Here is a 25,081-nt window from a genome sequence, read left to right on the forward strand (position 1 = left end):
GTTGAACTTAAGAAGTCCATTTTTTTTTTTGGCTGTCTCAGGTCTTTGTTGTGGCACATGGGATCTTCACTGTGGCATGTGGGATCTTTCGTTGCATCACATGGGCTTCTCTCTAGTTGTGGCGTGTGGGTTTTCTCTTCTCTAGTTGTGGCGTGGGGTCCAGAGCACATGGGCTCTGTAGTTTGCGGCACTCGGGCTCTCTAGTTGAGGTGCGTGAGCTCAGTAGTTGTGGCGCGTGGGCTTAGTTGCCCCGCGGCATGTGGGATCTTAGTTCCCTGACCAGGGATCGAACCCACGTTCCCCTGCATTGGAAGGCGGATTCTTTCCCACTGGACCACCAGGGAAGTCCCAAGAAGCCCATTCTTTTAAAAATTCAACTAATTAAAAATTTTAGACACAACTGAATTTGTTTTTCTACAGAGGGATTTTTATTTTAATATCTTTCGAAAAGGTTGAAATCATGTCAGTGTTTTCCACGTGTTCTTATCCTTCTCTATAATGAAACTTAAGTCTCAATTCATAAATACCCATAACTGTATTTTACCCTCAGTTGCCTGAGAGCAATTGGCTTCCTTCTGATTCCTTCCCAGAGCATCGAGATGAGACTCAAGGTCAGCCTGCACGAAGACCTGGGGGCTGCCCTCATGGATGGCGTCGTCCTCTGCCATCTGGTCAACCACATCCGCCCGCGATCCGTCGCAAGCATCCATGTCCCCTCACCAGCAGTCGTAAGTAACACCATATAAAGGGAAACTAACTCTTACATCAAACAAACTCCTTTGGGACAGTGTTGCTGGTTAAAGATACCAATGGGATCTCCAGGACCCTGCTCAAATCCTCTGTGCTGGGCCCCAAACAACTAGAAGAGCAGAAAAGGAATAGCATTTCTGAATGAAGCAACATTTTCACTGTAAAAAGGGAAAATATTTAAAGTAAGTATGTAAATGACAGAAAAGGGACTTACTTCAAATATAAAGCAAAACACGTTAAAGAAATGCTTGGGGTGCTAACTTTAAGACTGTAGAGACACAAAGATTCATTCCTCACAAGGAATTATTTAAACAGTGAGAAGTCTTTTTGGAAAACTTCTTTTGGTTGGTGAGTTCTCTTCTAAATGGCAACTGTTTCCTCTATTAATTATTGAGGATTTTAGGATAGCTCTGAAAAGATGTGGATTCTGTATAAAATACCATTAGTAACCTGTCAGGCCAGAGGTTGGTCAGCTGGTCATTAATTCAACAATTCCTTGATCACTAGTTGTGCTCAGGGGTAGGTTGGAGATACCAAGGAAACTGGGGAAAGATGAAAGAGACCGAGTGAGATGCCATTAGTCCCTAAAAATCCTCGTCTCCATGTGGGGGAGATAAAGCAGGCACTGGCATCCTCTTCCTGTACATCATGGACCATATCACCATCCAGAAGAGAGCTATGGAGTTATCTTTTATGGTCATTCAGATGAGGGAGGGGGAATCAAAGATAAGCTGGTCTTTGAAGCCTACGTAGGGTTCAGACAAGTAGAGAAGAACCTCTATCCATACTATTTACTATTAGGTGAAGCAGAAGAGTTTAGGGGCTAAGAATGTAGGAGTTGGATTCCAATTCCACATCTATATAATCCGTATGACTTTGGGAAAGTTATTTAACCTTTCTTTAACTTGATTGACTCTTCTCTGTCATGGAACTGCTCCCATGAGGATGAAATGAGGACCTACATGTGATATAAATGTGAATGTGAGCCATTGTGATCATTAGTGTTTATGAACAGATTTTTCAAAAGCCAGAGCCCCCAACCTCAAGGCACAGTGTTCATAAAATACCATATGAAGAATGTGTGGAGTGAAAGCCTCATGTGAAGCCCCACTCCCTGCCCAGGAAAACATCGTAGTGGCATTATTTTTCTTAGTTTCTTTTCTCTTGGCAGCAGGAAAAATTAGCTGATGATTGCATTTCAACTGTCAGTTTTCTTTCTATACAGTTGAATATATTTTTCCCTTCCAAAGACTGACAACTTTTTTGCCTCAGAAAACACAGGAAAAAAACCCAAAACAAAACAATTTGTCTTCTGATTCAAATCTGCTTTATCTGCCTTAGTTTGGGCAGTAAATTCTGTCCTATAATTGAATATGAAAAAGTTTTGAAGTCCAAACTACTGTTAAGTTGTTTGAGCTGTGTACCAGATTCTCATTCAGTACTTTTCCCCAACTTATAAGAAAGTACGATTCCTCAGCCTCCAATTTAAATATACAGTTACTGTGTTATAAGGTATGAGGACACTATGAATCATGTATCTACACACATTTGTATATTTGATCAATTCTTCAGGAAAAAAATGCTACGTTCTTTGGTTGTCACCTTTTATCTTTTTCAAATAAAAAAAATTAATTGAAAATATAATGGGAATAATGCTTGGAGAAAATGGAGAGATGCAGGAGGAAAATATATCACGTTCTATCCCACCACCCAAAGACAACCACTGTTTACATTTTGGCTTTTATGCTGCTAACATTCCTCCTACATATAAGTTGTTTTTGAATTGTGAGCTTCTCATATATACTATTTAGTAGTTTTTAAAATTTATGAAAACCTAAGTATTTCCCCAAGTCATTAAAACTCTTCATAAATATCCATTTGAACAACTGTGAAATATTTTAGCTTATGTTATTATATTGTAGTTTTCCTTTCTAGAAATGTTTCTAAATGTCCACTTCTCAGAAATTCTTCACTGAGCATCTTGAGCTCCCATTGACCAGACCCAGCCACGGCGTAGCGGTAGAACCCGCTTGCATCTCCAGTCTGTGCCTTCACTGTCCACTCCCGTGTTTGCAAGTTGCTCACTCTAACCTGCTCCCCACCCTGCCTCTAAATCTCTCGCCTTGCAGCATCACCAGCTTTCTAATAAAACCGATTGCTTTGGCGAGAAAGAGAGTCATTGGCCTGGTGAATTTAACCCTTCATATAGAAATATATTTGCTGATGGGAAAAGGTGATGTTTATGGTGTACTTTTAAGTAAACTAAAGCAGGTTACACAACAGTATGATCTCATAAAAACTGTGTGTGTGTGTATGTGTGTATCCACACATATACATTCACATACATGTGCATAAAATCTTGCACACGTATATACATATTTACATGTATGCAGAAATTCTACATATAAACACATATCTGTGTGTGTGTGTGTGTGTATATATATATATATATATATATGCATATCTTTGTGTATACACACAGTGTCTAGAAGAATATAATCCAAAATATTAACAGCTCTTTATTTAGGTGACTGTTTCTGGATAATTTTTTATTGTCTTCTGTTTGCTTATGTATTATTTTTCTCCAATAAACGTGTAGTACTTCTGCCATTTAGAAAGTTTAAAATTTAACCTGTTATTACAAGTATTTCTCTTAATAATTCTTTATTTCTGAATATTTGCATTCATAGCCTAAACTTAGCATGGCCAAATGCAGAAGAAACGTGGAAAACTTTTTGGAAGCATGCCGAAAATTAGGAGTACCAGAGGTAATATCAAACTTAATTCCAGTAACTATGTTTGAGTAAAAATTTTACTTAATATATGTGTTTGAACCTATTGAATAGATATACACCTTTGTCCATCTTTTTTCATCTCAGTCTTTCTTGAGGAATAATGTTGAATAAGTTATATAAAATTTTAGTTTCAATTACTCTATTGCAGTGAAATAAAAATGGCTTAAAATGGTATGGTCAATTCTGAAGAAAAGGGGAATATAACTTTTTTAAGGTTTTGAAATATGAAATTCCAAACTTAAAAAAAAAAATTTAGTCAGCTTGATTCTCTTCTCAAAGAGCAGAAATTGCTGAAGCTTCAGTGAGCCTTCTGTGGGTTACATAGGGTAGAATTTTGGAGGTAATGTTGTTTCCCTATCCAAAGCTCTTAAGCAGAGCAGACCTGTAGATGACCACTAATTTGTTGATTTGCGCTCCTTGTAGGTTTGGGGTATGTAGTTCAAAATAATAAGCATTGAAAATATTATAATTATTATTATTATCATTAATCACAACCATTCATAATAACAATGTTTGTATATTACTTTATAGTTTGTTAACTGTTTGCATTTACATTTTCCCCTTTAGTCCACTGTAGACCCAATTGGCAATTCCCTGTAGCCAGCCCAGCAATGATTTGCTACTTTTTCTTTCTCCCAAGCTAAGGCCCAGCCTTAGCCTCAGCCAGATAGCTGATTTGGGTCTTCTAATGACTTTACTATCAGTAACATAAAAGGATTTCTTAGGGAGATAAAAGATAGTTCACTCCGAATTTGGGGATAAGTTGACAAGCTTTTCATCATTGTGATAAAGGGAAATAGACAGAAACTACATTTCTTAAAATTTTCTTCTGTCTTTTCTAATGTTCCAGGAATAAAGTAACTACAAACTCTATCATGAGATACTGTTTTTGCGTATGTGAAGGAATTACATTTTCATGTAGTTCTGCTCATTGATAGGAGTTAGTTATTGGAATTGAGTAAGGCTTTTTCTCCCTCCTTCCCTCCCTCCTTCCCTCCTTCCCTCCTTCCCTCCTTTCCTCCTTTCCTCCCTCCCTCCCTTCCTTCCTTCCTATTTTTCAGCTTGGTGACATTTGAAGGTGAGAGTTAAGTGGTAGGCTTCTAATCTTATTTGAGGAAAAGGAGAGAATTATTAAAGCATCTTTAAGTCAAAACTGTACCAATTAAAAGAAGCTTTCAAATTCGTTTTTAAATAGAGTGTAATCTTTATATATGGTACTAAATGTCTTTATGATCAATCCAAATGTCTTTCAGCAATGTTAATCTGTGTATCTGTATTATATATGTGCATTTCACTATTGCCCATACATTCTTGGCTTCAAATGTTCGTGAAATTCTCATACGCCTACCATTTTTAATGATTTGATTCCGTCATGGGTTAATAAAATTCCCCATGTGTGAATCAAAATTATCACACCAAGTTTCAGATTGTAAATTATTTGTGTCTGTACTCAAAAGCGCTGATGAGTTATGACCAATCCCCTGTGATATTTTAAAACTCATCATTTTTCTTGGCTTATGATGACACAAAATGAAGTGGAAATGCCCTTAACCATTTCTTGTGAGTAAAGATTGGTAATTATGATTTCCTTTTAAAGTGAGGAAAAGGAAATTAAATTAGCATCAAAATGCAGAGAAAATTTTATCCTAATATCTGAATTATGCCCCTGGCACTAATAGGCAACTGATAATTCCAGAGACAATTGAATTACAAGAAGTAAATCATCTGTTTTGCCACTGTCCCAACTTAACTATGCTTAGTAAGAAATATATCACTAAGGCTATTTTTGCAACGATTTTTAAGATTTGAGGTGATTTTCAAGTTTGCATTGTGTATGTGTGTGTGTGATTGTGTGTACATCTATATCCATCCTGATGGATAATCCAATAGCATCTTACTGGTGACTAGAGTTAAATTAAGTTCATTGCTACTAGAAAAAGTCTGTTGGTTGGTTAGCAGTTGAATGTCTTTAATGAGATATGTTAAAGGAAGGGAGGAGTATTCTAGTGGAAAACCAGAAATTGCAATTGGAGTGCAGCTGGCAAATCTTGCTATATATACTCAAAGGAACGTGCTTTCATCTCTTGGAATAAATGAGTCATAAATTATTGGAAATGAGGAAATGTTTTCATCTAGGAATGCGATACTAAGTTGGGGGACGGGTGGAAATAACCCCTTCTTCCACTACTTAAGAAGGTTGATGATTTGAGTGTATATGTGGCACACTGCAATTCTAGTTGCAGGAGTTCTCCCCTTGCAGTCAGACATTGTAAAAGCCTGGTACTTAAAAGCGGAGGACCTTTAACGTTACATTTTCTTTTTTTGCTTCAAACTTAATATTTGGGTAACAAAATACTCACTGATTTCCCGGCAGCTTAGTGAATTCCTCCTAATTTGCAAGCTTGCCCTGCTTTCTTCTCCATCCATAACTTATCTACATACACATACCGATACGTCACGGAGATCTGGAATTCTGTATTATTTTAAGCTAAATAGCTAATTGACAATGATAAATCATCCTGTAGAGACTGAGAAGTCACAGCTGTGCTCTCAGCCCGAGTTTGTTGCCCTTTGTAATAGAATCACAGTTTGAAACTACAACCCAAAGTCAGGGTCGGCAGCTTAGTTTTATCAGGTTCATCTGGGTGGAATGTGGTCACTGAGCAGTCAAATGATTACATATAAATTAATACGATGGGAAGGAAGCAATTTTAAAATTGTTCCAGTTGTTATAGTTTTTATTATATTTTCTCTAGAAGTCCCCAGGAACCCAATCCCAGGTACCTGCCTCAGGGTTGGTCAAGGTTCATGAAGCATTTTATTGTGTGCCGAGTGGAGTGGCTTCCCTGTGAGTGTGGCTTCTTCGAATTGGCTGCATTCAGAACTGCACGCAGTGTAAGTGGCCTAGTTTATTTGCAGAAGGTTAGAGTATGCGTCAAGAGTAGATGGATACGGCGGCTCTAGACCTCTTGTCTGTTATTCCTGACGTTTGGATGAGGCTAGATCTATACCTTTCTTAGTCCAGGGGCGCAGACAGGACTTGGCAGTCAACGCCACCTATAGAAAGGAGTTGACATCACAGAAAGAAGTCGGTGTTGGGTTTCTGGAGAAATTCTGTTAGGGCGACAGTAGGCGTATTTGCCATCATCTGTGAGGGATTCTGGGAAGAGGTAGAGGTTTGCTGATGAGAATACCAAGGGCAGATCCTGAAAAACGAATCAGAAATGCTGCCCCCTGCCCCGGCAAGTTCCTTTTCTGGTGGCAGAGTTAATATCTCTTCAGGTAGTTATTTCAGCCTGGGTCACTTCCTGCTGCCCATTTCCAGTGCCTTGGGGTTTTTGATTTTGTTTTTCTGTTTGGGGCCAGTTCTTTAACTAAAGGGACAGATTGAGTGACTGCCACCTGGAAGGAGAGGCGTGAGGGCGAGTGCAGAGGCTCTGTGAGCAGAGCGAGGGACACGAAGTTTGGGGTGAATTAGCCGCACCTGTGCTGTTAACTGGTTATGTGCCCTGAGGCAAGCCCATTAAAGCCTGGAGCCGTGAACCACTCTCTGGGACCTTCTTGCAGCTGCATCATCTTCTCAAATGCTCACGGTTGAGGCCCGGAGGCCAATATTTTTTATTACCATGCTCTGAGGAAAATGAGGCCCAGAGACGTTACACAATTTCCTAAGCTCACGCTCGCAGCTGGGAGGCGGCAGAGCTGGCGTTCGAGCCCCGGTCCGTCCGCGTCCAGCGCCTGCCTTCTTTCTGGCACACGCAGGGGTTCTCTCGGTATGTGAGCAGTTCCCTGCTCTGCAAAAACTGCAGGTGTTGGACTTCAGCAGTGGATTAAACCACATTCTCCAGAGCCCTTGATTCTTTCGGAAGCCAAGCCGGGGCTGCAGATCACTCCCACCCCCTTGATTCAGCCACGGCAGTTTCTCTTTTGCCTGTGGCATGTATCGGCTTCCCAGTTAAGAGTTCCTTTGGGGGAAAAGTGTCCTGTTGCTAATTATAGTTTGAAAACCACTAGACCCTTAAGGTTTCTTTGAGCTGATAGTCCGTGGACGCTCAGCTCCATCCCGCAGCGCCATGATTGCTTTCCCCCATCAGCTCCTCTGAGGCAGGAAAATTACCCCACGTGCCTCAAGGCACCCTGGCAAATCTGGGGGTCAGGTGATATTGCTGGCACCATCCCATAGCCCCTGGTAGTGTTGATGCCAGTGGTCAGACTGTGCAGCTGTCTCTGACCTCTGGTGCAAGTGTCAACTTGATCTTGAGCACAGGCTTACCCTTGGCGGGCTTCCAAATTCTTCACTATATACTCTTCGTATCGCCCAGGAATCTGACTTCAATTAAGCCTTGGGGTCATGAGGCTATTTGTGGACATACTGAGGCTTCCTTTGCCTTTTCTGAGTCCGCTTGGTCATTCCTGGCCTCTGATCTTGATGTGGAGGATTTACGATTGGCTACTGGGGGTCTCCAGTTTGATCCAAATTTAGGGCTATTTTAGGGCTCTTATTAGTATTGTCTCAGGTGGAGCGAAATCTCTCATTTGTGAAGCATCAAAAGTATTAGAAAATAGATATATATTTTTTTACTCACCAGGGAAGTATTTCACCTTGATTTTATTTTTTTGGAGGGGAAGACACTCTGGTCTTTTTCTAAAGGGAGATCCCCTGGTCTCGCTCTCTCAGAGGAGACACCCTGGTCTTTTTCTGAGAGAAATTGCCCTGGTCCCTGTCTGAGGGGAGGTGCCCTGGTCCCTTCTTGGTCTTTGTCTGAGGGAAGATGCCCTGGTCCCTTTCTGAGGGGAGACCCCCTGGTCTCTGTCTGAGAATAGACCCCCTGGTCTCTGTCTGAGAATAGACCCCCTGGTCTCTGTCTGAGAATAGACCCCCTGGTCTCTGTCTGTCTACTCGATGTTAAGTAAGTAGCCTTGGCCTCCAATCTCTGTAAGGAGCGAGGTCCTTAATTTAACAGACTTGCCCTGTTTAGAGGAGGAAGGAACGTGGAATAGAAATGCACCTTGTTTTCTAGCTGCCCAGCCCCTCCTGTTCGTTACTGTCTCCAGAGAGGAATTGGGCAGGAGGGTCAGGGTAGCAACTCCATCAGCTGTACAGGGCTCTTGCCTGCCGGATAGCACAGAGGCCAGGGGTCCTCACTAGACTGTGGGAGGTGGAAGGTTTTCCTTCCATATCTACAAGGACAGGTCCCTTGGTGTCCAGCCTCTGCATCAGCCAGATGGAGTTAAAAATAAAATCCTCAAGTACGCTGAGATGCTAACGATGATTGCATTGATACAAGTGGGATTATGGCTGAGTCTTCTTTTCAGTGCCTTTCATATTTGTATTTTGTTGACCTTTATAAGGAGATATTATTTTTGAAAGCAATTGCAAAACTTTTCCTACTTTATACCTGTTGTAAGGGTTTAGGACAGTTTATGTAAATGATCTGAATTTTTTAAATTGAAAGACATCCTATAAATTGAAGCTACCTTTTTTGTTTGTTTGTTTTAATCTTGAGAATAGGAGATATGAATTCCTTCGCCTCTTTGAACCTTATGTCTCTTTTTTCCCCCAAATCAATGACTTTAGTATCAATTTAAGTCATAACTAATAAACACTTTTGGGGGATGGTGAGATTCTTATTACAAGGTTTATTTTAAGTTTCTATTTACATTGGTTACTTCCAAGGTTGGATGATCAGAGGTGCAGATTGACACCAAGTTATTATTTTATTAACGTAAATTTTTAAATCCCTAATGCATTAAGAAGAGCCAGTCTCTAGCTTGTAAAACCAGTCATCTCCAATGGTTAGTAGGTGTGTATCACCATTCATGTAAGAATCCTTTCCCCTTGTGTGTCTCCTGGTGGTAGAGCCACTTCCGGTCAATGGTCTGACATTGGTACATGGTTGAGAACAAATACTTTCTCGAAGCAGCATCTTCAAAGAGCTTGAAATTGCATTTCTAGATGAATTAGCTTACTGATATTAGAGTTACTAAGTGCATAAAATTGGTGATTAGTTCTTATATATCTGGAGAAAACTCTGGAAGCCTTTTCCTACCTCACTCCACTCTCTGCCAAATTACACCTTGTCAGTTAGGGCTTTACATTTTCAGAATGACCATCAACATTCTTGTGCTGTGACATTTTAGATTAAAAATACTTTGTAAGCATACTGCCTTTCAAAATTAAATTTAAATAAACAATATTTGTAAGCATACTGCCTTTCAAAGTCAAATTTAAATAAACAATATATTCTAAATTTCTTAGAATTTAGTCTGTATTATACTCAGAATGCCTGTAAATTAGACCTTTTGATAGATCTGTGTACATTTTTGTTTCTATCTGTTGTATTTGGGGAACCGGAGTTAATCTTTAATAGTAATCTTAGTCACACACTCTTGTGTTGACTTGTATGAGAATCGGTTAACTTCTGGAGATTGTGATTTCTGTTCACTGTAACGGGAATTAGCATCTGCACTTGCCTCTCGGGACGCTGAGCGTATTAACTGTGTTTTTTAAATGCCTTGCAATAATTACTAATGCTCTGTAAATACATGGTGAAATTTGGCCTCTTTAAATTTCCTTCCTTTTTAGCGTTTTCCTGTTTTAATTATAAGAAAAAAATAAAGCATCATCTGTAAGTCCCTCTTATGAAGACTGAAATTTGGAAAGCACAAGGGCCAGAAAACTCCCAGGTTCCCTTGGCAACTTCAGCCCTGGTTCCCATCACAGCATCCTTGAGGGACTGATCTGACGGCCATGGGCTGTGTGACGGGGGGTAGAATCAGAGAGTAGCCCACACTCCACACATTATGATGCTTAAGATTTTTGCCTCCCAGCCAATCTTAGACCCATACTTTTTCCCTCAGAGATCGTGATTTAATTTAAACCACCCGCTGTGGGCTGTGAGTCTAGGCTTTACCCACTTTAATCTGAATAAAGCCCAGAATCTGTGGCATCATGAAATTATTTCCAGAATGAGAAGAATGATCTGTGTTGCCTACCCATGCGTGAAGTGTACTGCTGAATAAATACACTGGAGACTGCAGACAATCTAATTCTTAGTTCTTTGACGGAGTTGCTGGGGAGCAAACCAGACATTTTCCATAGGGTTCTGGGAAATGTATTGAAATATATCCTGGAGATAAAATGACTTGCTTTTAACATGGAGATACCACTTTGGTGACAATCACATTTTAGTGTGCATATGCCTTCTGTCTTATGTCTGTTTTGCTCAGAATTCACTGATTAAGCACACCATTGCAAAAGAAAATTCTTAATGCAATAGAAAACTACTTCTCGTAGATGTTTCCCCATCTGTTAATTCCTGATCAGCATCTGTGTCACAGTGAAATCCATTCTATGTGTAGCTATTTTAATTCTTGAGAAAATAACCATGGTAGCTTGATTCCTCTAAATGCACTGAGAAAAGATGCACAGTCTGAATAGATATAACGTGATTTATTAATATCCTTAAAAAAATCTTTTGTTAAGAGGATCTCTATCTTCATAAATTAAGATTAGGAGGTTTATAATCTTATTCAACGCACTTACGTTGATTACCCCTCTTTACCAGAGGGCATCAAGCTAACTGCAGAAGATACGGGCAAGACAGAATCTCTATCTTAGAATCATCTTTCAGTTGCTCTGTGATTTGCATCTGCTTAGCAGTGATGCTAAAACAAAGGGCAATATTGTTGCAAAGTGTATTATAAAATATATAATATATATATTTTAAATGCTTTGCCTAATTTGGACATAAAGCTGCATTTATGAAATATATCACAGATATTTTCAATCCTTGTTTAATTTGGAAGCAAAGCCAGAACTTTGGTACATACTGACACAGCAGTTATAATCATTTTTAATTTGAAGCTGCGGTCATTTCTGGTTCAGGAATTCAGGGTATCAGAAAACCGTCTGCTTCCTGATAGCAGTAGGCATCCAGAGGTCAACTCATAGGACTATCTTATTTGTGTGTTTAGTTGATAAAGTAGGAATTCTGCCTCCTTACATGGTGACTGTCAAGTAGACAAAACACGGGGAGGCCTGTTCTCCCCGCCCCTCCCCCTGCACATACCTGTTTAGTGGTGAAGAAATTTACATAATTCCTCTATGCAGGAATGTACTTTTATTCTAACTGCAGATCTAAGAAGCTTCTTTTAAACTTTTGGTTTATGTCCAGTTGTAAAAAAGTGAAATTTAATGTAGTTTTTGGGCACATGTAGGGACATGATTAAAACTAGCATTCCCCAGAGTTTATCAATAATCCTAAAAGGAAAACAAATTAGGCGCATGTATTACCTTTCGGAGAGAAATACTTTATATTCAGTCTTCATAGACCAGGGTAGAAAATGGCACTAAGAGAACGGTGAGGAAAGGTGGGGATTAAATTTTTAAGTTTGTATTTTTCCCTTTAGTAAAGTGAAGACCTAAATGTCCCAGGTGCAAAGCTCTTATTTTTATGCCATTGCTGACTCATGATACCACTTAAATATTAAAACTGTTTGAATACCAGAAGGATGTATAAATTACAGAACCTTCTATTCCTCGATAGTGAGATTCTGGGTGAGGAATTTCTTTGTCTTATTTGCATAGACTGCGTTGGGTATGCTGCTTTTTGTAATTAATTAAAAAATCTGTGGTGGAACGGGTTTTACCTGCTTGAAATAAGGGGTTACTCTTGCCATTTGCTAGTAACTAAAAATGTGTGCTTCTTTTCAGCCGTTGTTCTGTGTATTTTTAATTGTATGCACTGTCTCTTTCTGTTCTGATGGCTGCCCTCGGAATAGGCTGACCTCTGCTCTCCGTATGACATCCTGCAGTTGGATTTTCGTCACATTCGAAAGACTGTTGACACTCTGCTGGCACTCGGGGAGAAAGCCCCACAACCAACTTCTGCCCTCCGCTCCAGGGACCTTATAAGCTTCTGTCTTGTCCATATTCTCTTTGTAGTGCTGATCTATATCACTTACCGCTGGAATGTTCTGTCTGCATAATGCCCGCATGTGCATCCCTACACACTGCTCTGTTGCCCTGCTCCGTGACAGGGTCCTTCCTCCCTCTGGGCCTTTGCCTTGCAAACTTACATCCCTGTCATCTCTTCAGTAGTCTCTGGAGTTTCGAAGCCGAACGTTTCCACATCAGATTTTCCAGAAGCACAAACTTCATAGAATGCAGCTCCCATTAGATAGTTTCTCTCACTTGCTGAGAAACAGGACAGAGGGTATCCACACCTCTTGCTTCCTCACCCCATAGTGCCAGCAGCGGTGCTCTGCAGTGCCTCTTCTCTCTCCCAGTGAGCTTTGCTGCCCTGGGTAGAGCCGAAGAAGGTTCCAGAACAGGAGCAGAGGGGATTTAGCGTATGAAAATCTTTCCATTGGGTCAGTATTTAAGTCGACTCCTAATTCAGGATTGGGCAATTTAACTGTAGAGGGAAGACAGAAAGCCAGCATTTGGGGTCCAATTTGGTCTATTACAATCTTTAATAATGCCACCATTGACCAAGTTGAAAAATACCATCTGGAGAATGACTGCTTTGCTGGCCATCCAGTTGGCTTCCTCCCTGCTTCCCGCAGCGGGAGCTGTGAAGGGCACCAGGGAGGGTGACCCCCCCACTTCCACCCTGAGTGAGCCCCTCTGCCCTGCTGCCTGAGACAGAGCTGTGCAGAAGGGCGCTGGGGAGGAAGGGTCCGGCGCAGTCAGAGTGCGCCCCCTGGAGGATCCACGGCACACCACTCTTTCTGCACAGTTTTACTTATTCCTTGTTTGGTCTACTCTGACGGAGGCTCTTAGAAAGCATTTTCCAAAAAGGGTTTCTATTTTTAAATAATGTAATGGGTCATTTCGCTTTTTTTTTTTTTTTTTTTTTTTTTTGCTACATCACATCATAACTTCAGGTCTAGAATGCGATGGATTTGACAGTATTTATTTTCAAATAAAGCCATGAGTCATGGAACATTCTTGGGTCTAGGGCTGGGGTTACTATGACAGGAGCCAATAAGATTGCTCTTATTTTAGAAGAATGTAGTTTCTTCAGTGACTTGAAATTTCCGTTTAATCTTTGATTTCCAGTGACATTAGCAACCTGCTTTTATGTTTAAGCTTAAAGGATTATATGTTAATAACTATATCTGCTTTCGGAGCGATGTGATCAGTTTGCAATTAAAGAAAAAAGACATTAGAATCTTATCTAGGACAAGATATTCCTGGTTCTGGGATGTCGTTTTATAATATGAGACGGCCCTGCTCCAAGGTGAAGACAGACTCTCCCATGCTTCAATTTACATCTGGTTGCCAAATATTGTTTCTTAAATTGGTGGGGGGGATGATTGAGTTCACTTCCTCAAGATAAATTTCTAGTTTACTCACATGGAAACAGTCTTTATAGATGGCTACTAAGAAGATAATTTTATTTTTCTGAACATTTCCATGAATCCAGGGGACTTGAGGTTGTGGAAAGCTCACATAGTTAGAAGAATATATTTATATAAAGATCCTTTGTTGGTAAATCAGATCAGATTTTCTGTCAGGAGATATTCTTTACATGATAATATCTTGAGTTAACTGAGCTTTTCCCTCCTGATTTTGGGTTGATTGGTGAAATACAGGGTATGTGGAAGTATCTAACGTCAGTTGTGTAATAAGTAACCCGCAGATGTACTGAATTGCCTTTGGTGCTATCTTGTACTCTTCAATCTGTAACACAATAAAATCCCTTTGTACGATGTCTAACGAGCACCCTGAGCCATAAGTTGCTTAATAAACACATTTTGGGTGATAGATCCAAGTTTTTATGGGCCCATCGATAACGTTAATTTGTGTGTATCCAGAGTCGCGCTCAGCGCTTCTGTCCAGCTCTGCAGCGCATTGAGGTTTCCCTTCAAAGATCACTGCTGTTTGGATTTTTCTTCTTGAAGCGGGTGGGGGGCACAGGGGAAGAAGAGAGATGACTTACTGGGTGACCACCTGAAAGAAAATTCTGTCAATGAAAACTGAGTAGCACAATCCTGGGAGATCAGATTTAATTTTCAGTGATGACTTGACATAGTTCTTTGGCTGTGTTCATATTTCAGTTCTGGCATCCAGTGTATTTTTTGGATGCACTTTCACTTCTCATGTCATTAGTGTATCTGTACCCTAATGTGTTGCTCCTCTGGGGATCTGTTAGGTGGTATTTTTTCATCAAGTAGTCTGGTAACAAGCAGAACACAATTAATTTAACCCTTTAAGCAAAGCTTGGAATGAACTGTCTTACCCATTACTGCTCATTTCTGTTCAGAATATTATTAAGCCTCCCCATGGTTCTTCCCCAAGGTACCCACACACCGACTCATAGGCTAGCATGATGCCTGCCATTGCCACGTGACTAGGGATACTTGGCCAACCCACTTGTCATCTGAGACGTGGTTGGGTGATTTATATGTGCATACTAAATCTTCCTCTCACAAGAAAGACCATTTTATTCAGTACTTACAATGCCTGATAAAAATGACCAAGTATTTATTTACGTATTCTTTTTGAAATAGAAAGATCTATTTGAAATAGAAAGTTCTCTTTCTCCAGTTCTTCCAATTGGTAGCAACTTGCCACTCTGTGTCAGGATTTCCAAAATATGTGACCACTAAGTAAGTTCTATTAGTTCCTTCTCGTTATGGATTTGTGGTTCGTATGTAGCTCATTGTACTTGGGGAGAGACGTATAAAACGGTGCTGGTGGGAAGGGCCCTACAGAACTCAAAAGCAAGACAGCTGAGTGGGAGTTTCATCAATGAGTAGATAAGTAAAGGCACTTGATATCCTGATACTAGTTACTTGTGAGTAAGAAATTAAATTTAGTGCATAGTGGCTAGGATTGTCTCTCTAAAATCCATGCTGGTCTCTGTCATAAGGAAAAAGGGTGTTTCACCTACAGGGTAAAAGTCATGGACAGTAGATTAAAATTTCAGGAGCTTGAAAGTGGTTCGGGATGGGGTGAAAAATATTTTAATGCAATTTTCTTTCAGGAGATTAGGTTGTTAAAATTAGGCTTCAGATTTTGAAATTAGTTCTCAATAAACTATCAGGTATATATAATAGAATGTACGCTTTTCTCCTTAAGACTATGAGGGTCCAGTTCCTTGCTTTTTCACTGGATTTTGTTTATGATTGTGTTCATTCATTCATTCCTTGAATACTGAATGAGCACCCTTTGTACAAGACCCCATCTTGGGGCTAAAAAGGTGACCATGACACATGACCCTGTACCTTCAAAAATCAGGAGTCAGCAAACCTCTTCTGTAAAGTGCCAGTAAACATTTTAGGCTTTGTGGGCCATACCATCTCTGTTAGGACTACCCAGCTCAGCTGCTAGAGTGTGAAAGTAGCCACAGACACTCGTAAATGTGTCTCAATAAAACTTTATTTACAAAAACAGGCTATGGGCTGGATTGGCCTGCAGGCTTTTGGACCCTGTGTAGTGGATCTAGTGGACAAATAAAGAGGAATTCAATGTGATAAGGTCCTGTGGTAGGTCAGGTACAAGATTCTGTATATGAAACACGTGGACAGGGGGCCCAACCCTGATGGGAGTGGGTGGTCTTTGAAGCCTTCCTAGAACCTTGATGTTTGCACTGAGGCCTTAAAGATGTGTAGGAATAGCCAGGTGAAGGGTGTATGGATTAGGGAGGTGAGAGAAGGGGTAGTTGTGTGTAGAGAATAAATGTTGTGGAAAGAAGGACTAGAAAGTAGCACAGCTGGAAAGCAGAGAATCAAATGAAGAGTGACAAGAAATCCTCTCTGTCTGGAAGAGGTTGACATGGTCTGCATTTCACATTGGAAGAAGCTGCACCTCGGAGCCCTCACACAGCAAAGCAGGAACTGAAGTTCTCTTACATTAAAATGATGCAGACAGTTTTGTTTTAAGGTTCAATCAGTTAGTGCCAGGACTTTACATTTTAGAAGCAGGCTGAACAACATGAAAAGTGCTGCACGGGTGACTTCATTTTGTCTGGCGGGTGGCCTGGCAGGAGGCCTGTGACTGCTGGGGACCGTAAGAAACTATAGAAAAAGGAGAGCCAGGCGGTGATGGCGATCTGCCTGCTCCCATGAGGCATTTACCGCCAGAACAAGACGTCCGGCCCTCACTACGAAGAGAAACTAATGAGCTAAGTGGCAGAGCTAACGCCCTTCCCCGAGTTGAGGGTTCTCTGATGCCCACCTGACGTTGAATTTGGTGGGACTGGCCTGGAGAGGACTCCGAGGGGCCAGGGGCCTCTTCCTATCTCCTGGGCACAGAGGGGACCTGCTCGCTGGTTGGTCAAGGACCTTATGGGAAGCAGCATGATGTTGTGGAAGGGGCCCCATCTGTAAGATGAGACACAAGTTCAAATCCTGGTTGCAGTACTTACCTGCTGTGTGACTTCAGCAAAGTTAAACTCTCTGCATCTCAGTTTTCTCCTCTGCAAAGCAGAGATACTGTATCTACCTCACAGAGTTGTCATAAAGAAAAAAACCAATGCAACTCCATAGCATTGGTGCCAGGCCTGTAGGAGGTACCCCCAGACGTCTTGCAAAGTTGGAGTTTAGTCTTTATGGCTTCCTTTTCCAACCCTGCTTGTTGTGGCTCAGAAGAGGGGTGGGTGAGGGCATAAGAGTGAATATTTGTTTCCGCCATTGGAGAAACAATGCAAAGGACAGGACGAGTCCTTCAGAGGGGGGGGTCAGAATATTTTTATGCAGGATACTACTTTATGATTCTGTTCTGTGCTTTAAAAAAACACAACAAAAGGAGCTCATGGGTATCCTAGAAGAGTCTGCTGCTACATTCTCAGTGACAGCCACTCATGTCCTCTAACAATGAAATTTTAATGCATTTAAACTCAATGTAAATATTCACCTCTCTCCTTAGGTCCATTATATACAAGGTGAGGTGACCCTCCTCTGTCATTTCCCATCAAGCTATAAATTCTCAGCAGTTCCTTCCCCATCACGACTTGTAGCTCACTTCAGGGATCCCCTCCCCCATGGAATATGCAGTGACAGGGCTAGTGTGATGGAAATGGCCTTCTGGCCATCCTCAAAGCCCCTCCGTATTCCTGGCAGGCTCCCCTTGCTTGTCTTGTTAACCAGCATCTCAAGTCACGATTCCCATCAGTCTCTCTCCCAGTCCTGTGACAGAACAACCACAACTGCCGTGTTTTCATAAGGTTTCTAAGATCTGACGCTAGTCTTCGTAGGTACCTCCAACCCTATAATGTAATCTGAGGGCACCTCAGGGCTTCTTAGGAAGTCTGAATGAAAAGAGAAAGCCAGAAAGGATGCAAGGGATACCTTTTTATGTCTTTTATTTACTCCTTGTCACCAGCTGTAAGGGTGGAAGGGAGAATTTTGAACTCTGCACCTGGTTTAGCAATGAGGAGACCAGGAAGGTGAGAAATACCTGGGAGAGGGGATGACCTTGAGCTAACTCCAACATCCTGTTAGCAGGAGGCTAAGGCCTCAGTATCTTCCCATCCTTGTTTCTCTGGAGCCCCAGCCCTTCCCAGGCATGACCGCGAGCATGGAAACTCAACTCTGCAGACCACTGGCGCCACCACTCATCAGTTTAGACATGTCACAGCTCAAGCAGGACTCAGCATAGCCCCCTCAAAGCCATGTTGCACAGAGATTAGGCTTTGTGCAAATATTCTAGAATTCAGGAACGTTTGTGACTAAACATAGGTGACCACTGAGGTCAAGAAGCAAAATATGTTGTTCAGAATGCCTTGGGCAAATCTATTGCTTTAAAATTTCTATTCACGTTCCTTGCCCAGTGCTCCATTGTTGGTCTTGGTGTTTTTCTCACCGATTTGTTGAGCTTTTATGTGTCAATATAAAACCCTTTGTAATTTGATGCAAATAATTTTTTTTACAGTTTGTTGTTTATCCTTTAATTTTTTTTTTTTTTGACACACAGAAGCTGTATACTTTCAGGTGATCAATTGTTTTTATCTTTTCCTTTGTGATTTTTATATCACTTTTTCATCCCCATCCATTTACCAGAGAAAATATTAAATACGTATCTATATTTTATTGGGAGGAATGTTGTGGACTTTAACATTTAACTCTTCAACTCATCTCAGATGGATTTTAGCATATGATATAAAGTGAAGACTTATTTTTCTCCCCAAGTAATACCTTGTACCAGGTACTTAACCATAATTAGCAGCCATTTATAATATCCTACTGGGGTGTTGTGGAAGCCATAAGAATGAGGAAAATATATCCCTGCCCCCATGGGACCAGCCTTACCAATGAAATGAGAGTCAGGTGATTTCACAAGCCCATGGTAAGCAGGAGGTGTCAGGAAAGGGTACCCACTGACCTCTGGCTGTGGCAGAAGGAGAAAGCACCGTCCATCCTGGCCTAGTGCCCAGTTCACAACTCAGGCAGAACCTCCTATTCTTTCTCAGGCTGACATTTGGCTGCTAAGTTGGCAAGCAGCATAAACTTGCCTCCCCTCAACACACCACTGATGACAAGATAATCCTATTTGATACACAGCAGCCACTTGAAATAATTGTTAAAATTATATTTTAAAGGATTGGCTGTTTTATATTGACAAGTGGCCATTTCTCAAGGCCTGGAGTCAGAGTTTGAGATACTCTGAATTTACCATAAATTAGGGAAGTGGGAGGGATGGGGGATGGTAAGACTGCGAGCGTAGAGCCCACCAACATTTCGAGGTTGTGGGACAGGTTCTTGGAGATGTCATGATGTGTCTCTGGATGATCTTTTTAAGAGCACAGTGCCTGCATCTGGGGTACTTAGTGGAGAGTCGTGCATTGACGCAGCAGGAATATCTGATTGCTCCAGCAAGAGAACTGCAAGGAAGCAGGGCTGACCAGAGAGACCTGATTGGCTTCACGTTAAGCACTGTGTCCACCGCCTGGGGCTTGACGCAACTCCCAATTTCAACTGTTCTTAAGACCAGTGGTTATTGGACTGTGGAAAACACACCATCTTTGGGTAGATGAGAGGGAGTGTTCGCTGTGGAGTTGTTTCCCAGCCAAGGAGACACACTCTGGAAGGAGATTCCCTTGTATGGTATCAGACCAGGGTCAAATGACAAAAGTGTAAAATTATTTTGTTTTTGCTCTTTTGTAAACTGGTGGTTGAGCGTGCAGGGTACCATACACAGGGAGTGAGTCGCCTTGATTATCTTCCTTGAGTAGCATGTGCTGGACATTTCCCACGAGCAAAAATACAATATGAGAAAGTAGCAGGATATTTGTGTCGTTGACAGTTTTATAAAAGGGTCTTAAAAGGGAGGCTCTTAAATGCTGTGGTTAAAATTACTTATTTACAAGGCTGTTCATAAACTGTGAAGAAAGCATGCCTCCATTCCAGAGATCACAGGAAATAAAATGAACTAAATCAAGATTTATGGTCAGTAGAATGGTGTGTGGTCTGTATAAATGAGTATTCAAGTTCCTTTAAAATGTGTGAGAGGCTATGTGAAATTTTGCTTTATAAGAATATAAGCTAATATGTTCTTGGTGGGTGGTTTCCAACTGACGGTATGTAGCTCACTTATCTAGTGTCAAGGTTTTTAAAAAATGTTTAGCTCTTTTGCACATTTCAGGATGATTGGAAGTCTTTCTAGAACAACCCTCACTTGTGGAAAATCATTGTTTTCTTTGCAAATACAGAAGAGGTCTTTGCAAAATGAATTGAAAGCTAGGGAGAGAGCACAGTCTGAAGTGATTAGATAGGCATACTTCAGAGCTCGATTTAACTCCAGCCAGTGGTGTCTCGAGATTTTATAATTAGATTCCAGTCATCTAAAAATCAATGCTTTGTTCTTCTTCCTTTTAGGAAAAACTGTGTCTGCCCCATCACATCCTTGAAGAGAAAGGCCTGGTCAAAGTGGGCATCACCGTTCAAGCATTGCTAGATGTAACTGTAACAAAGGCTCTATTCACATGAGACCAACTCCTGTCCTTTGGGTCGTGGCTCAGACGCTTTTCCGGTCAGAGATCCTAAACTCTCCTCTCAGCACCTGCCCCCTCCAACCTCCCACTCACTGCTTGTCAGTTCCCCGACTCTAGTTGAATTGACGGGAGGACACAAAAGAAGATTTTTCTACCTTTCATAACTGACTCTGACATTAAGACCTGACAGGTATTTGCCTAAAACCCCATGAGGGAGCTGGTTGTGAAGGACCAAGAAGCTCATCAATGCCTTCTACAACCTCCTTCGTCCCTTCCATGCTCACCCACTGCCATTACCAAAACACCAAGCACAACCGTTCGCAGCAAGATGCATTTGTTTTATTAAAACCAAACGCGATGTGTATTTTGGGGGTGGGTGGGGAGGGGAACATGCAGTCAGGTTTTTTGCCACCAAATTTTTCAAGAAGTTTCTTGAGACCATTGCCTTTTAAAAAAACTATTTTCGACATACAAAATATTTATATAAATATTATTTATTAGTGAGTTGTTATTCATCCTTTGGATGCAAATTGTAAATTAGGAAACTATTTTATTACTGCTTTTTTGTGGTTAAACACTTTATTTTAATATTATAAATATTGAGTTATTTTCTATCCTCTTTGGTGTGCAAGTAGTTCTAGGTCTCCATAGTCATGTTTTCTGGTGTATATGACTCAAAAAAAAAAATTTTAAGCAAAAAGCAGGTGCTTCTGTGACAACTATTTTCTGGGGAGGCATTATTTATACTTTGGTTTCTGGAACATTGGTCTTATTTATATTTCTGCATTCCATCCAGCTTCCTACATTCCAGCAGCCCTGTTGTCCCCTGATATAATGAGCTGACAGAAATCAAGAGAGCGCCCCAAAGTTGTTTGTAAATAGCTGTGATGGAGAAAAAAAGACATATTAAACTTGAAGATAAAATGTGAACAGTTATTTTTTTGGGTTCATACTTATTTTGCTATGCACAAAACATTCACGTTTTAACACGAAGAAGTAACAAGTGTTGGCATCATGTGTCTTGTAGTGTAATTTTGCACTGTAACTTGGGTAATTAAAAATCTAGCACCAAAGGTAGATAATAAGGAAGTGGTATAGGAAAGTGGAGATGAGAAAAAGATTATCGTTTAACCGAAAAGTTTTTTAAGGGCAGCTTTGGCGGAGAGTGATCAAGAATTAACTGAAGGCGTATAGGACCTGGATCAGGAAACCAGCACTTCCTGCGGCTGCCCGTTTTAAAAGAGGAAACTATTCTGAGATGTAGACGTGCTTATTTTATGGCAGCTTAGTTGGTGGCTTTCAAAGTAGTCCATCAAACACGGCAAGATTCACAGCCTCTGGTGTGAAACCGCAGAAGTGAGTCAGTAAATTGGTGGAGTAGGTACATGCAAGAGCAAGGCGGGCTCAGGAGAAGGTGAAGTAAGTAGCGTTTGTGAGGCTGAGTGGCCCAGGAGGGAGCAAGTTCAAAGAAAGCAATGACTAGAGAAAACCCAGCTAAGGAAAGGCGTCCGTGTTGGTCTGAGAGAGTCACATAAGACTTCACAGACACACAACGTATTTTAGGCAGTTACGTGCATGTGCACTCGCCCTGCAGTTACAGACAGCCCAGTAATTCGTCTTTCAAAATCTTGCGAATGCTGACTGCATCGTCAGCTCTGTGAAAAGCCATTGTAAGTTTTTAGAGCAGCAACCACAAGTTATAAGCCAAATGTAAAGACGAACACAAAAGAAAAGACACCAGGAGGACAGTATGCATTGAAATGGAACACAGACTTACATCAGCCAACGCCAAGGCTGCCCTCCGGTCTAGGCAAGGAGGGAGGGGTTACTGAAAATAGTCGTTTGGATTGGCAGCTAGCAGTTACTTCCTATCAAATGTACTGTGCACTTTAACCGAGTTTAAAATATATTTTAATATTTTCCTGTACTGCACAAATACCTGTTTTGTCCAATAGCATAATGATGTAAAAAAGAAAACACTTTGAACAAAGAGCGTATTCAGTGTAAGCGACAGTCAAAGGTTGATTATAGAAATAGGAATTTAGATGACTGCACCTTTATGGGCATTGAGAATGCAGGGTTCTGAAATATTTTTTTTTTTACATGTATATATGGCAGCATGAAGCTCTGTAATCCTTGTTTTGAGAGACTTTTTTTCAAAATTAAAATATTTCTTTTGATATTCATTTTCAGTATTTTCTTGCGGTTGGCTGTATAATGTGAATGGCTTCAATATTTTGTAAAATGGCTTTTTTTTTCTTCGAAATGCAGTCCCTGTATGGCTAAGACGTCTTCAAGATCTTCATCCATTGTTCATACGTGCAATAAGATGCTCATGGTCGGCTGACAGCGCCCTAAGTGAACACAATGTGCACAGGGCAAATACCCTTCCTTTTATGATTTGACAGCCATTAAAACTTTGAATTTGTACAAACCATCTTCTGATTGACTTACCCATCTGATGCAGAAAAGAAATCATACAAAGAGTGTCACTGATGAAACAGATTGTAGCAATCATCTATGTGTGTGTGTGTGTGTATGAAATATACATATAATATGTATATATAGGATAAGACAATTTTTATTCAAACTAAAATCTTCTCTGGACCCATGAACAAGCAGCACTCAAAAGCAGAGTTGCTGTGGTGGAGGGGGCGGAGTGGGGTCCAGGTGTACGTCAGGTGTCACCACCTGTCCCTCGGGTGGTGGTTCCAGAAGTGTTTTCAAGGAAACCTGAAGGTTCTGTGGTACACGTTGTGAAACCCCAGGGTCTGGTCCTCCCTCTCAACTGTGTCCTGTGGAATCTGACCCTCAGGGAGTAAAGTGGCTGCCTGATTATAGCTCCCATGAATCCGGGTCGGTGTTACCATTTTCCCCACACGTCCCGCCCACCTCTGGTAGAAGAGCAGCTGCTTTGAGGAATTCAAGGGAAAACAGTGACATGTCGTTTCTGCCTTCTCGTCCCAACCCACACAGAGCACACAAGACTCGAGATTCACAGCCTGAGCAGGGACAGCAGGGACCAGTGTCATGGCCTCTACGTTTAAGACCCATATCTACGGAGTCAGGAAGAGCTATGCCTTGCCTGTGATGTTCTGACTAGAAGTGCTGCAACTGTGCCCACCTCCAAAAGCTTAGCCCTCTTGGTCTCCTGCACATTACAGAAGTCCAGTGCTTCACAGACACTTTGCACTGTAAGTTGGCTGGAGCAACTGGGAATGTGTGAAGGACAAGGGAAGGGATGGCAGCGGGAGTACTGGGGGAGCCGGGCAGGGGCATGTTTGCATTAGGGTCGCCCATGCAGCTCAGCCATATGGCATAGGCCACAGCTGGGGACTGTCCCAGAGACTGAATTCTAGCCAACAGCTGCATCTGGGGACTTCCTGGTTCTTCCTGAGTGAACCTGAGAGACAGGACAGCAATGACCCCAGTGGGACTGGTTATCTAATCTTCCGTCTTCCATTGGAAGTCAGCTAGCAGACATCAGGTCCCTTTGAGGGTGGATATGTGTATGCAGGATTTCACTCTAAAGAACTCTCTTTACTCCCCACACTCATGTACTAATGGGCCACCTTAATGGCCAGTATGTATTGAGTGGTTCCTGTGAGTCAAGTGTTTCTTCTGAACTATAAGCTCCATTAAAACAAGGCTGCTTGTCTATTTGATTCTCTGCTGATTCTCCATTGCTTAGAACAGTACTTACCATGTAGTAGGCATTGGAGAGATGCCAGTTAGAAGAGTTAATGAACTTTACATACATTATCTCAAAATGCAATAAGGAAGGGACTTGTAGTAGACACCCGTGGGGTTGCCCCCTAAGACCACATGCTTCTAGGAACTAACCCTGCATCGTATACCATGAGGTTTTGTATGTTTTTTTTTTTTTTTTGGCTGCGCTGCGTGGCATGCAGGATCTTAGTTCCCCAACAAGGGATTGAACCCGTGGCCCCTGCAGTGGGAGCTCAGAGCCCTAACCACTGTACTGCCAGGGCATTCTCTATGTGGTTCTTTTTTTAATTTTTTATTTTTTTTATTTTTTTTTTATTTTTGGCCGTGTTGGGTCTTCGTTTCTGTGCGAGGGCTTTCTCTAGTTGCGGCAAGCGGGGGCCTCTCTTCATTGCGGTGCGCGGGCCTCTCACTATCGCGGCCTCTCTTGTTGCGGAGCACAGGCTCCAGACGCGCAGGCTCAGTAGTTGTGGCTCACGGGCCCAGTTGCTCCGCGGCATGTGGGATCTTCCCAGACCAGGGCTCGAACCCGTGTCCCCTGCATTAGCAGGCAGATTCTCAACCACTGCGCCACCAGGGAAGCCCTCTCTATGTGGTTCTTAACTTATGCTGCCCACCTGGTTCAGGAGCAGCCGTCTTATTCACAATTGACCAATAAGTCTCTTCCAGGATTTTAATTCTTTCCTGGTGACTGAAGACAGAAGTCATAAAACCTGGAAAACACCTAGAGGATAAAACTGACATGCAGGGAGAAGTAGCAAAGAAAACCCTGCTGTTTGCATTCCTGGATCCAGTAGTAAAGAGTCCTGTATTTCTGGAGCATAGGTAGTCAAACCTTCCATGAGTGCTTCCAAGAGGCTATGACTT

The 25,081-nt window shown here is 41.5% G+C and overlaps 1 protein-coding gene across 5 annotated transcripts in view; it reads left to right on the plus strand.

The window, feature by feature from the left end:
* LRCH1 (leucine rich repeats and calponin homology domain containing 1) overlaps window positions 1-24,146 on the plus strand; it is a 199,684-nt gene extending 175,538 nt beyond the window's left edge. For 2 of the 5 annotated variants that reach the window (XM_057532870.1, XM_057532867.1), the window contains 3 exons: window positions 591-728; window positions 3,441-3,518; window positions 12,330-13,400. In XM_057532870.1, the coding sequence (XP_057388853.1) occupies window positions 591-728; window positions 3,441-3,518; window positions 12,330-12,536 (423 nt within the window). In that variant the 3' untranslated portion in view covers window positions 12,537-13,400. Of the gene's footprint in view, window positions 1-590; window positions 729-3,440; window positions 3,519-12,329; window positions 13,401-20,372; window positions 22,900-23,464 lie in introns of those variants that run through there. The other 3 variants (XM_057532869.1, XM_057532868.1, XM_057532865.1) reach the window with 3 other exon arrangements.
* Window positions 24,147-25,081: the final 935 nt, after the last annotated feature.

The sequence above is a fragment of the Balaenoptera acutorostrata genome, chromosome 18 (assembly GCF_949987535.1).
Source record: "Balaenoptera acutorostrata chromosome 18, mBalAcu1.1, whole genome shotgun sequence".
NCBI lineage: Eukaryota > Metazoa > Chordata > Mammalia > Artiodactyla > Balaenopteridae > Balaenoptera > Balaenoptera acutorostrata.